The sequence below is a fragment of the Rhizophagus irregularis genome, chromosome 14 (assembly GCF_026210795.1).
Source record: "Rhizophagus irregularis chromosome 14, complete sequence".
NCBI lineage: Eukaryota > Fungi > Glomeromycota > Glomeromycetes > Glomerales > Glomeraceae > Rhizophagus > Rhizophagus irregularis.
Genome location: NC_089442.1, coordinates 2,915,226 through 2,929,431, shown reverse-complemented (window position 1 = coordinate 2,929,431; position 14,206 = coordinate 2,915,226). Strand labels below are relative to the sequence as shown.

General features: G+C 25.7%; 1 protein-coding gene across 1 annotated transcript; it reads right to left on the bottom strand.

Moving 5' to 3' along the window:
- Window positions 1-8,545: 8,545 nt before the first annotated feature.
- OCT59_006332 (uncharacterized protein) lies at window positions 8,546-13,700 on the bottom strand (the record flags this gene model as incomplete). The annotated part of the gene is made up of 10 exons (XM_066141203.1): window positions 8,546-8,707; window positions 8,800-8,949; window positions 9,037-9,217; window positions 9,300-9,378; window positions 9,439-9,848; window positions 9,931-12,553; window positions 12,635-12,968; window positions 13,054-13,235; window positions 13,332-13,404; window positions 13,491-13,700. 10 exons carry the CDS (start codon window positions 13,698-13,700, stop codon window positions 8,546-8,548), a joined length of 4,404 nt encoding a protein of 1,467 aa, XP_065998017.1.
- Window positions 13,701-14,206: the final 506 nt, after the last annotated feature.

Here is a 14,206-nt window from a genome sequence, read left to right as displayed (position 1 = left end):
CGTTAACGCTATCCCTATGAATTTCATACCCCTATAGAAAATTTTATCCAAATATTTCCGCTATTTCTATAATTTTTTGTAGGAATTCCAACGATATTAACGATATTTATATTAAAATAATAATACCCCTATAAAAAATCCTATAAAAAATTTATTAGAGTATTTCCGCTATATTCTATAATTTTTTGTAAGAATTCCAAACTTCGGAATATGCAATGTTTATAAACAAAGATCAATTTGTAAACGAGCCTGATCCTTTATTAACAGGATCATTTGGATCATTTGTAAGTGCAATCGAGATCATACGAGCGGTACAATTTAATTGCGGCGCCGCTACATCGAAAATCCCCATGTAATTTATTTTTAATTATAGATTAAAATCAAATAAATATATGAATGGTTGATAATATTAAATAGTCAACTAATGATTTTGTTTATTAGTATTGAAGGTACTGTATGTATAGAAAGTATAGTATTACAAAAGATGAGAGATAATTTGTTGAATATATACCATTTCTTACAGTTTCAATTGATACTCAACTTGTTCTTGTTCGATGGACGAACTTTTGGATTGTATTTTAATTTTAAATTTATTTTATAATTCTCTAGTAATTCTTTATCATCATCATTTCTTACGATACTTGAAGAAGTTTCGGTTAATTTTTTTTACTAAAGTATGAAAATTATGCACCGTCTTCCATTTTTATAATCTCCATTCCTTTGATATATTTGTTACAATCCTATATATTTTATTCGTAAATACTTTCAGTAATTATTCAGTAATTATCAGTAATAAGACGTAAAAAACCAATTATATTTGTCGAAAGATTTAGCGTTAAAAAGTGCGATTGTCGATACCATGATACTGATGATCCACGGATTATACTTTACCTTTAATTAAAAATTTGATTTAAACGAGGCTGATAATAATTTACTAAACATATTTAAAAATTTCTGTAATAGTTAATCCGCATTTTTAACATTTTTCTATATAAATTTCGATGATCGGTAATAATGATATTAATATATCATGTACATACATATATAATAATCATATAATCAGATCAAAGTTATTTAGATGCTAAATATAAAGTTGGGTATATTTATAATTATAAATAACTCAAATAACTCAAATTGATAGTGATAATGAAAAAGCATTTAAAAATATTTATTTACTTTAAAAAATTGCTGCAGAAATTGCAGAAGGGAGAAAAAATCATGCATAAAATAGTCTTGCATCATTATATGACCAAATCCGATGATATATGTTACAAACGCCTTTTTTTTTATTTTTTTTTATTTGTTTTTTTTTGGAAATTTATCCCTTTTTTCTTTTTTATCGGAAAATTATAATATTAATAATAAGAAAAAATGGGCTTGGATATCAAATGTTATTTATTTATATCAACATTTCATAATTTTTTATATCCCTTTTATTAAAATACATTTTGGTCATAAAATAGAACTTTAAAAAGACATTAAAAAAAATTATAATAACATTATATCAGGAAATTTTTTAAAATGAATATCCCAATTAAAGCAATTGAAGTCATGATGTACAATAACACCAAAAAAAGTTTTTTCCGACCCCGATCCGAAAAAGATACATGAAAGCATAATTTAGGCCAAAATTAGAAAATCTTACGGCCCTTGTGATAATTAAAATTTCATTTTTGGTTTATTTATTGTGGTTACAAAAAAAACAAAAAAAGGAGTTACACATATTTTTAATGGTTAACTGAAATTTCGCCCAATCCCAAAAAAAAAAAGAAAATTTTTTATATATTGTTCACTGATTATGTATACTGTATAATAATATATATATATATAATTTGAATGATGATAACTTTAAAAAAATAAAAATAATCTTTTATGTTGTTATTTGTTTTGTTTTTTTTAGGAATCATTTTAGGAAAGTTAACTTTTTAAACAAAAAAATTAAAAATAGAATAATGTAAATAACAAATTTTTTACTATTATGTAATTATTTGAATAAGGGCGTTTCAATAACCAACATAAAAATGGTTTAGGTTCATAAATTGATAATATTTAGTCTTAATAGCCTGACTAATAAAAGAAATGATTTTCAAAATAATTATGGTATGATACCTTGTTCACCCGATAAAGATAAGCTCATCCCTTCCCTTTTTTGGGTTTCGTAAGTTATTTCTTTAATTTTGGCCAAAAATTTCAATGATAATTAACTCCAGCCGAAAATCTTTTAGCTGCGCTTCCCGCGTTCGGGAATATTTAAAATTTTTGTACGCGCAAATGTCATATGCGCAATATAGGCACTATACGTTGCGGTCACGATAATAAATTCAAAAAATGTTTGTACGCGCAAAATGTAAAAACTATGGGCACTATATGTAAGAGTAAAATAATTATAGGAAGTGCTGTACGCTGCGCCTATTGCGCTACCTCGATTTATATCACTGAGCGTATAATATTATTTTGTTGGCTGCATCAACATTATCATCTTTATTAAAAATTTTGATTTTATTTAATCACTTTAACACGCTCATTACGCTCGCTTAAAATTATGTGCCTTTAATTACTCTTTAATTATATTACCAGCTAAGCGCATAAGTATGGCTGCCGATGGCTCGAATTCTCACGTAAGAATAATAAAAGTATAATTAGCATATTATAAAATCAATGCCCAAATTGGCTTAGTTAACAATTTTGTACTATTAACGTTAACTTCGAAATCAGTTTGCAAGCTCCCTTGTCAGAACAATCACCGACAGTATAAGCTATATTAGAATTTTATTTAGTTGAACGGGCAAGGGTTAGGTAGACTGTCTCCCTACCGGCTACCGGTGTACAATGAAAATTATCATACTCTAAAAAACCAAGAACTAATTCACCATCCGCGGACTTATTCATGCACTGTTAGTAAAAAGTTACTTCCTTCTAACAACATTCCCCCTAACTGGGAGAAACCATATGTACTCTAGAGCTTGTCGTATTATAAACATACCGTTTCAGCACCTCCATCAGCTCCATCGCAAGAGTCTGTTAAAATAATAATAATGATGGCACGAGTTATTTACAAATATTCTGAGAATTATATCATGTGACCTTACGATCCTGGTCAATACTACTACATTGCTTCCGACATACTTCAACTTTGGTACCCAGTACATTGAAAATTCAAGGACGAAAGGAACATACGCGTTATCAAGCAAGATTTGAATTTCCGGAGGGCAAGTCTGAGTCGGACTTATTGGCACCCTATTCAGGCAAATATCATTCATTAATTACAACCAGACTAAGGTATACGAATGGGAATACTCTATTTTGATTCACATGAACCTCTTAAATAAGTCCTCGAACGTGAACAACCAATCAAGATATGGGCCCCTAACGCATCCAAACCTTCGAAAAAGAAGGATAATTCAAAGAAATCAGATTCGTCATTCGTCTGATCCCAAATCTTCGTTCTTAAGACCAAAAGAGATAAGAAGATGAAATCCTCGAAATCTAAAAAGGACCGCAATAACGCAACAACTCCGAAAAGCCGTCAGGCTCTAAAGATACGCGAGCTGTGGTCAAATCGTTAATAAAGTTACTTAAACGATTAGAGACGCAGGAGGATAAAATCTGTAATATACATATTAATCTCCATATTAATGGTTTTTTTTTTTTGATTTTCTATTTATAGGTTATGTACTGAGAGGATAATACACAACTTCTTTTTTCCTTCACATTTCCCCCTTTTGTAGGATAGTGTTTAGTCTTAGGTTTTTTTTAGTCGTCTCGATCGGTTGCCCCTCCCCATTTATTTTTTGGACAGTCGTGTATCCAAAGGTTGTTACACGTGCTCTTTTATGACAATGTGCTAGCATTACGTGTTGGAAGATTTTTTATATTGTAACTCATTTTCTTGTTTTTCATGCTCTTTATAATGTTACTTCCCGAACTCAATAACATACTTTAACTTTGCTGTCTGCTTAAATAAGGATTATATCATAAATCACTTAAATGACAAATGACCTTATGTTCGGTGGAAGGACCTAAAGGGTTCAAATGAGAGACTTTATTATTGCGCTTTTCAAAACTGTCCTACCCGCCTATAGATCATCTGATAAAAAAAATATTATTAGATTACGGGACGATTACCGAACAAAAATCGAACAATGTTCGTCCTGTAATCGTCCTGTAATTATAATCATTCAGTAATCACAACGTACACAGAATTCTAATTTGCAACCGCTATGACACTAACTGAAACCCTCAGCCATAAATATGATTTTTATTTTCGGTCATAAATAATTTATTTTTATTTTCGGTCTTAAATATAACTTAATTATATTTCAGTTCTTAAATATAATTTATTTTTATTTTTATTTTCTTTTATTTTCGGTCATAAATATAATTTATTTTTATTTTTATTTTCTTTTATTTTCAGTCTTAAATATAAATTATTTTTATTTTTATTTTATTTTCGGTCTTAAATATAATTTATTTTTATTTTATTTTCAGTCTTAAATGATTTTATTTTAGTCTTAAATATAATTTATTTTTATTTTCGGTCTTAAATATAACTTATTTATATCCTTAAATATAATTTTTAGAGTTCTCAGGAGTTATCATGTGATCATTAATAATTCTTTTATATAGTCGATCAAAATCTTTATATTGTTTGATATTGTTTGTTATGTTTAATGTAAAGAAGAAAGCTACAACATCAAGAATTATTTATTAGAAATTCTAAAAGAATAATGATAGTGATAACGGTCAAACTTAAACCTGTCAACTACTGTAAACCTAAGAATAGTGCTGAAATGAAAAATATTTTGATAGTAAATGGAGTATTCTCAGTTTTATAGAGGAATAAAATTAAGAACCATTCCTAAAAAAAGATAAATAAGTATATTAAAGATCTTAAAACAATTGTTGAGCACGAAAAATAGAAAGTGACGAGAAAGTAGATATGATGGACATGTGATCTTTAATATATTTATGATCCAAAATTTTTTTCTTTTTCATATTATCATTATATAACAAATCTTATCTTTTTTGTTTACTGAATTTATTTATAACAAAATTTAGCTAGTTTATACTCTGAAAATATTGTAATTCAATGTTTACTGAGAAATTAAGAAAAATTAAGTTTATTATAATTTACTATAATAATTATGGAAAATTTTTACCATATTTCATATTTAAAAAAATAGACATATTAACCATCCATGGTTGAAATTTACTTCAAATTTATTGATGGTGGAAAATGAGGACTCTTAAAATCCCTCATTTTATTTGTATACTGCTACTCTTCTACTTTCATAAAAGCTCTCTCTATAACAGCCTAAGTGATGTGACAGAGACCTTCTTAGTTTCTTGTCATTCAAGCTTGCCAAGCCACAAAACCAGTGTTGGGACACAGATGATGATGTTTTGATGGGATGGGTATTAGGGGTATATTATTTGAAAATATTGCTAATTTTCTAAATCTTATTAGGATAGTAAAATTGGTAAAAAAGTGAATACTTGTACAAGCAGGTTCAATCATGAATACAGGATTAATCACTACAGAATAAGATATCAAATGGTCAAGAACTTTTTTCTAAGAAAGAAAAGGTAACTCTTCATAATTATTTTAGTAGTATGTTTATGCTAATTTATATGCTTACATATTTCATATTTCAAAATAATGCAAAACAGATGAAGGTTGTGATAAATCTGAAATGATCATGTATACCAGAGGATAAGAAGTTAGTATGTCTATATACAACATTTTTAATTTCATTGTTAGTTCCTTACTTTTTTGGCTAGCTTGTTCACAATCTGTTTTTTTTTTTCATAAATTTAAGAAAATGAAGAACAATGATGGGTTCAACAAAAAGAAATGTGAAAAGGAAACTTTAAAACACAGTATGTTTAAAATTAGTGATTTTTTAGAACACATGAATGAATGGTTCTTTATGGAAGATCATCAATATATGTGAGAGAAGACAAAAACCACAAAAAAATTCTTAAGATTCCTGAAATGGACCAAAAAGTAAATAAATTTATTATAAAAATATAGAAGGTAAGCAAAATATGTGTGTGCATATATGTATAATCTTTGTTTTTCAGACTGTATTACAAGAAAATAATACTATAAATTTTGTATTGTCAGCTAATACCATGATTTTACAAAATTAGTAAAATTTATAGTGACTTGTATGTATTAAAATTGGTTGTATTATTGTTTATTATGTTCTATTCTGAATACTTTTATTTATTAATATAGTCTTTTTGAAGTTAACAATAGTGTGAAAATTTACTAGTTGATGAAAATTACACTGAAATGGACTTTATTCTTAAAGTATAATTTTACATTGTAAAAGGATTAAAAAGGGATCTCTGAATGTGTTACAAATGGTAAATTTAATATATTAATTCTAATTAAATATATATATCAACCAACATACTTAATATGTATTATAAAAGGGAAGAATCATTTTGCCAACCAAGTCAGTCTGCAGAATATAAAAGGGGTGGAGATGTGATGTCCAGTTCTTAAGTTCCTCAAAAAAAATATTCGGGATAATGGATTTTCAGCACATTTTACCCTGGCTAAGACAACTAGAGACTGTTATTATTCTTATATAATTAATCAATCAATCCTGAATGGCTTGCTGAGATTGACAATAACAGATGGATAAGTTAAAACAGGTTGAATATAAAATGTATTTATGTATTTATATAGTATTTATATATTATTTTTTGGCATCCTGTAAAAAAAAAGATTTTTGATGCTCTTAATCTGAATCAAGACATATGGGCTGATTTGTTTACTCTGCATTAAAAAGAGTTATTGAATTGATTTCACAATTTTCGTTACTCAAAATTGTTTTGTAATACCAAAAAATCATCTGATTGATGATCACTTGACTAAATAATAAGTTGAACAAAAATTTACATTTGCAAAACTTAAATTATTAAATGTAAAAGAGATGTAAGAGATGTATAAAAAACCTATTTCACTAATAAAAAACCCATTTCTCATATATATAGAATTTTTAACATATATTGTTAAAAAGTAAGTATGTTTTAATAAAATATAAAGTAAAATAAAAATTTATATAGTCTTAGTAGCTTTAAGAGTTTGTATTACCATCTTTAGACGCAAATATATCAAGATTCACTGATCCATTTTCTATAACTTTAGGCTCGTTCCAGACTTTATAGGTGAAAAAAGAGCTCTCTGATTGAATCATTAGATCCGGAGATATTTACGTTTAAAGTTAAGTACGAACTTTTTAACATGCTTAAATGCAAATATCTTGGGATCCACTGATCCATTTTTTATAAATTTAGGCTCTTTGGAAAGCCTTTGATCAGGTCTATATGAGCGAAAAAAGAGCTTGCCGATTGGATCATTGGATCTGCGTTTAAAGTTGAGATACAAATTTTTAACATATATAGTAAGTGCTAAGAATTATATCAATTTAAAAGAAATATTTACCAAATTATAGTATAATAACATTAAATAAAAATTTTTTAATATTCACTCCAATTTACTGTATATTATATAGTATTTTGTATAATAAAAATGTAATAAAATCAATATTTTAATTAAAGGTAGACAAATCAGCCCATATGAAAAGTCTCAATATATTCTTTATCAAAAGTATTAAGAAGCTATTCTTCATTGAGTAATTTGTAATATTTAGTAGATATTTATTTTCAAATTAATAAAGCTTATTTTCTATTCAATAACAACTGAAATTTTCAATTTTAACAAGTCACGCTTTTTAGATTGTATTTAGATTATTTATTCTTCTAAGAATATAGTAACTTTATAATGTTAGAATATTTCATTAGAAATTTTTTTAAAAAATACATATAAATTTTTAAAAACATATAAGGTAATGATCATATTTTTGCAAGTTAGTGTTTCAATCCATGTATCCATACATATTGATCGGATTAAACCAAAATCTAGATGAAAATTCACAGTTTTGAATTGATTCATCAAAATATCAAGTTTCAAATAACTTTAAATATTTCTGGAACTAGTAATCAGATTTTGCCTGTTTAATCATATTTAATGTTGTAAATATAATGATAGAGCTAAATTTTTAAAATATTTTTTTTATCAAGATTTTCATCCAAATTAAATTCGGATGACGAATTTCACCTGAATTGAAATACTACAGTAAGTAAATCAAATTTACAATGTACTTCTGGCTTACTATACTTTTAATGTTGGATTTTTATATTACAAAAATGAAGTCAGTCTTATTCATAATGTATAAATAGTATATTTAATGAAAATTTTTATTAAATTCTATGGATTATTCATAAAAGTGAAAATTATTATTATATAAATTTTATCTCATAAATTCTTCCTGATAAACTTTTGTATGCTTATTATAAAGCTTTATGCTAAAAAGGTCTAAATGTTTGTAACATATTGCAAAGTAATAAAATACAACTCTATAAACATATAAGGTATATTATAAGAAAAATAAATTTATAATTCTAGGCAATTAAAAAGAAAAAAGCAAAAAAGAAAAAATATTATAATAAATATGTTGTTTCTTATAAGTTACCCGATAATGTCTTTCAATTCAAGCAAATTCTCCATTTCCTTTCTTGAAAAATACTTATCCTTGAAAATTTCAGGAACATTTAAATAAACTTTATGACCTGATAGTATATTACTTGTTTTAGTCTGTTTATATGGGATGAATCTAATATAATCTATTTGCTGTATTCAATGAATAATAATAATGCAAGTTTTAATTATATATGACACATATATAACAATAATTGAACAGGTAATTAAAGTATAATATATACCATGTCAACAAGACCCTCTATTTCAATCGAAACTTGTATACCATTAATCCATATGTTATCTAATTCATATGGAAGCTTAAATTCAACCCAACCTAACTTCTCATATTTTGACAAATCATTATAAGTAAGAACCAATTTTTGCTTGTGCATCTATTGAGTGTAGAAATTGATTTTTTAAACATTATCATATAATTAAATAAGAACTAAAAAAAGAATTTAATAGTTAGCAAAACTTACCATATCTAAATAATCAAATTTTTTAATTACAAAATTTATAAAACAATTGGCTGATAATTTGTTAATATTTATTTTCCAAATGATCCAATAACATTTAAAACTTTCAAAAATCGTTGAAAATTTTGGCAAACCCAAACTCAAACTCTCCTCATTTTTAAAAGATAATACATATCCTGTTAGACTTATTAAATTAAATAATACAAGTAATCAATTAATGTTAATGTATTTAAAGATTATTTAATAAATAAAAATAAATAACTTACCTATTTGAATTACTTTCTTCAAATTGATGATATGTATCATCCAAATTTACAAGGTTTGATATAAAATAAACCCTATGTACTGTAAATTTATTAAATTAGAAAGTTAATTATTATTAAAAAAAATATAAATCTCTTTTACCTTTATACATGTATTCATTAATTTTATTAATGATTCCAAGATAATTAAAATTGTATTCTTCCATCTCATAAATTTTACATAATTTCAACCAAAAATCATGATCTAATTCTATGCATTTTTCAAATTTTACAATAGTTTCAGTAATATTTTCCTTTTTTTCTATACTATAGTTTGTTAAAAATGATTGTCCGTCATAATATATATTATTCAATCTTATCATATATATTAATATCTTATAATAGTATGCAATACTATTTAATGGATCTAATTGTATGGTCTTTTTAAAGTCCAATAAATATTTATCGTCATCTTGAAAAGCAAAATATGCCATACTTCTCTTATTTAGATAGTGAACGTTATTTGGATCAATAATATTTGCTTTTGTAAAGTATGATATAGCCTTACCATAACTTATTCATACAACTTAAAATTTCTCCATAATAACATAACATTAATGAATTATTTTTGTTAATACTTAGTAATTTATCTAACATTTTTAAAGCATTAGAATAATATTCTTGCTTTTCATAAATGAATGCACTAGTTTTAAGACATAAATAATTATATGGATTGTTTTGTAAAGCGGTATTATAATTTTTTAAAGCTTCTGATAAATAATAATAATAATTATTATAATTATTATAATTGCAAGATTCTGCTTTATAAATATAACTATTCCCAAGTATTATATATAAATTACTTATTTTTGTCTTATATTCCAGTGATTTGTTCAAATTATATATTGCTTTATCATAATTACTTTGTCTAAAGAATAATTCTCCGCAAATAAAATAAGCAATTGGTTTCTTTTTTTTTAGACGAATAGCTTCTTTTAAATATAAATGTGCTAGTTCATAGTTATTAAGACACCTATAAGTATAAGCTAAAATACATCTTATAATATAATTTGTAGGAAAGATTTTCAAAAATTCTTTACAATAATATTCAGTTTTTTCATAATTATTTTCATTTAATTCTTTTATAGCATTCTGATACATTGGATGTTGCTTTTTTGAAATTTTTGGAAAGAATGATTGCAACGATATACTTGAATTTAATCTAAATCTTTTCTTTTTGATCAACATAGTATCAAACTCTGAATTATCTGAATCACTATTGCATTGATTATGTGTATCTTCTGATTCAATTAAAGGTAAAATATATCCAGCTTCAAAAAGATAAGAATATAAGTTTTTATAAATAGTGCTTTGTGGAATATATCTGATATCAATATCATCAATTTTTTCTCGACATTTAGGACAATTTTTTTGTTTTAATTTTTTGAAATTATCCAGAGATAATATATGTTGACATTTTAAAATACAGAGTTGATCTGTTGGTTCACTACTAACTGGACAAGTCATTTCATCTGCTATAGTTTCTAAAATGGTATAATTTGACAATTGATCTTTTTTTAAATATAAATTTTGATCCAAGATTTTTTCTTTCTCTTTTCCTTTTTCTTCTTTTTCTTTATTGATTTTAGCACTTTTATTTAATATATCAAAATCTTCAAGGCATATTTCTTTCATAAATAATAACAAATTTTGAAAATGATCTGTTTCTAAATTATTTTTTTTTAATTTTTGAACATATTGATCAAAATCAATTTCTATTATTGAAAATAATTCATTGTTAATATTATATAGATGTAATAATATTTCTACTGCTTTAAATTGAATGAAACTACTTGGAGCTTTATTAAGTGATTCAATTGCTAAGTAATAACCAAGTCCATGTATTGCTGTATGAGTGGATCTTAAGATAAGATTTTGTGCAATATCCAATATTCCAAACCATAAAGTATGTGGCAGTGAAAATGGTTTATTTGAGAAACTACCAGTATTTTTAAAAGATTTAACAAGTTTATTTGATAATTCATCAAATTTCATCTGAGAACTTAAAATAGATTTTTCGGCAGTATTAATCCATTCTTTTTCTAAAAAGCCCCAGATATATTCCATTAATAACATTTCTCCAAATTTTTTATTAAATATTTTTTCAGAACTATCAGTCCAATTAAGAAGATTATACTGTATGATTAACATGATTCTCCAATCTATATAATATGTTGCTACTGGATATTTAAAACTTAAACCTTGGCGTAATTGAGTAAGCATAGATAATATCGAGCAACTATTATTTAGAGTAGTATTCTCAGAAGTTGCTGTTAGAATTCCGGGTACAATATTCACGACAACCTTAAGTAATTCTCTAGTTTTTCGTATAATTTCTTGAAACCAAGTTTCATCATCACGCAGGCTATTTAATGTATCCCTTAGGTGAATTAATAAAAATTCAATATTATAATTTCGATTTTTGGTGATTGTTTCACAGTCATCATCATTTTGTTGGTCAAAATTAAGATTAAAATTATTATTCTCAAATCCTTCTTCCATTATTTGTGTTGTTTTGTGATATATTTCTGCAAATTTTGTCAAAGAATTATGAATTTTATCTTGAAGTTCTTTACTAAGACACATTGGTGAAAAACATACCCTCTCTAGGACTTCCGCCCATGTACGTAAATGTAGCTCTAATCTAGCTACGCTTTGTTTTGCGTAATAATCAAATGACGTTGGATCTGCTAAAGCAACTAAAGTATCTCGAAGAATTTGAGGTGTAAATTCATTTTGCAAGTTTTCAATAAGTAATTTTAAAGCTTGCAAATATTTAGTTTCAGTCAATTTTTTAATAAGTTCTTTTGCTTTTTCGTCGAGTGTGGTGAATCCATCTTCTTCTAATGCTAACTCAATCGCATTTCTACATGAGGGGTTTATCCGTTTATTTAGTGCATTTGATGAACTACTTTCAGATTTTTTAGAATCGACTATATTTATTAATTGAGCGGAATTTCTTTGTGTGCTTATATCTGGTTTATCATTTGAGAAATCATTTGAGGAATTAACGCCAATATTTGAGTCAATTGATAAATCTTCATTAATATCTGGAATTATATCGCTTATAGTTTGATATTTTTCTGATGAATCGATTACACTCTCTTCTGAAAAATTTTCATTAATTGTATTGTCTTGTTTAGGAGAAATTATTGCTTTAAGAGTTAAAACAACTTTCTGTATATTTGGACGATTATTTGGTTCGTTTTTCCAACATTCTATTTATTGAATAATTTTTTTTAATTCGTTCTTTTGAAAAATACAAATCAATTAAATATCAACAAAAGATTATTAATTACCTTTATATAAATTACTATATTCGACGGGAGTTTTATCAATAATTTCTTCTCTTAATCCATTAATTATAGCAATAGATAATTGCACATCATAATCAAAACCCTTATCTTTAAATGGTTGGCGACCACTTGAGATTTGCCACATTAGAACACCAATACCATATATATCAGATTTTTCATTTAATTTATATTTTTGGTCATCGAGACTTTTTGGATCTATATAAGGTACTACCCCGAATACTTTTTTCGCGTTACTTGATTCTTCAGAAATTTTTTTTGATAAACCAAAATCTGCCAATTTAATACTTTTCTGATGTATAAGTATATTTTTGGCATGCTATATATTATATTAAAAAAAAATTTTTGTTAAAATTGAGCAAATAAAATAAATAATTTCAAATTCATTAAAAAAATGTTATTACTAGGTCACGGTGAATAATACCACAACAATGAATACATTCCACGGCACTTGTCAATTGAAATGCCAAACGCAGTTTATCATTCCAATTAAGTTCATCAAAATGATTATTTAAATACGTGTTTAATGTGTCGCTATCTGCATATTCTAAAACTAAATAGTATTTTTTCATCTGATTCATTTCGTCTGAAAAAAATAAAATAAAATAAAATGTTGGATTAAAAAAAAGGAACGGTAATTAAATTATTTGTCAAAATGTTATACTATATTTTAAATACTTACCGGGTTCAACGCTTGAGATTCCGTAGAATCGTAAAATATTTTCATGAATATCAACTTTCCGATGAAGTGTTAACTTTACACAGTCAAGATTATTGTATAAAAATTATTTTAATTTCACATATACTTTAAAAATAATTCAAATATTGAATATTACTATACCTCTTTAACAATTTCTTTATGAGTTTGTTTATCATTATTAAAAGATTTCAAGGCGAAAAAACGAGTAGTAGTATCTTTCCAAGTAGCACGAGTCACGCTTCCAGACGCACCTTTTCCTATCAGTTGTATATTTTTAAAATCAGAATATTCATAATATTCGATACATCCTTCAGAAATTAATGTTTCTAAATTGTTGCTGATTTTTGACATTTTTGACGAAAAAAACTTGGAAAACTAGACGGTTATATATAGCGTATATTTGCGACAGTGTAACATTTATTATAAATTCTGGTGGCGTTAATGACTTCTAATTTTAGACATGTTTTCTTTGACGCTCGGGTGTCACCTAATACAAATATGTGTGTGTTACAAATCTTAGAGAAATGATTCGCTGGTTTTCACTTTTATTTTTAATTTATATAAAGCGATACAACGTTAAATAATTGGTTCTCATAATCACCGACCTAGTTTTATGAAAATTTGCAGATTAAAAAAAAAAAAAATCTTAAAAATTTGGGACTATCATTTTACCTTACAAAAAATATATAAAACCGACCGCCGACCTCAGAATTTTGAATCTATAAAACGAAAACCAATTTTTTAACATTATGTCGCCTAAAAAAAAGTGCTGTTTAATTTTTTTAATACGAAAATCAAACTTCCTATCATTCAAATCATAAATATGATACGGAAACTCACAGGAATAATCTATTATA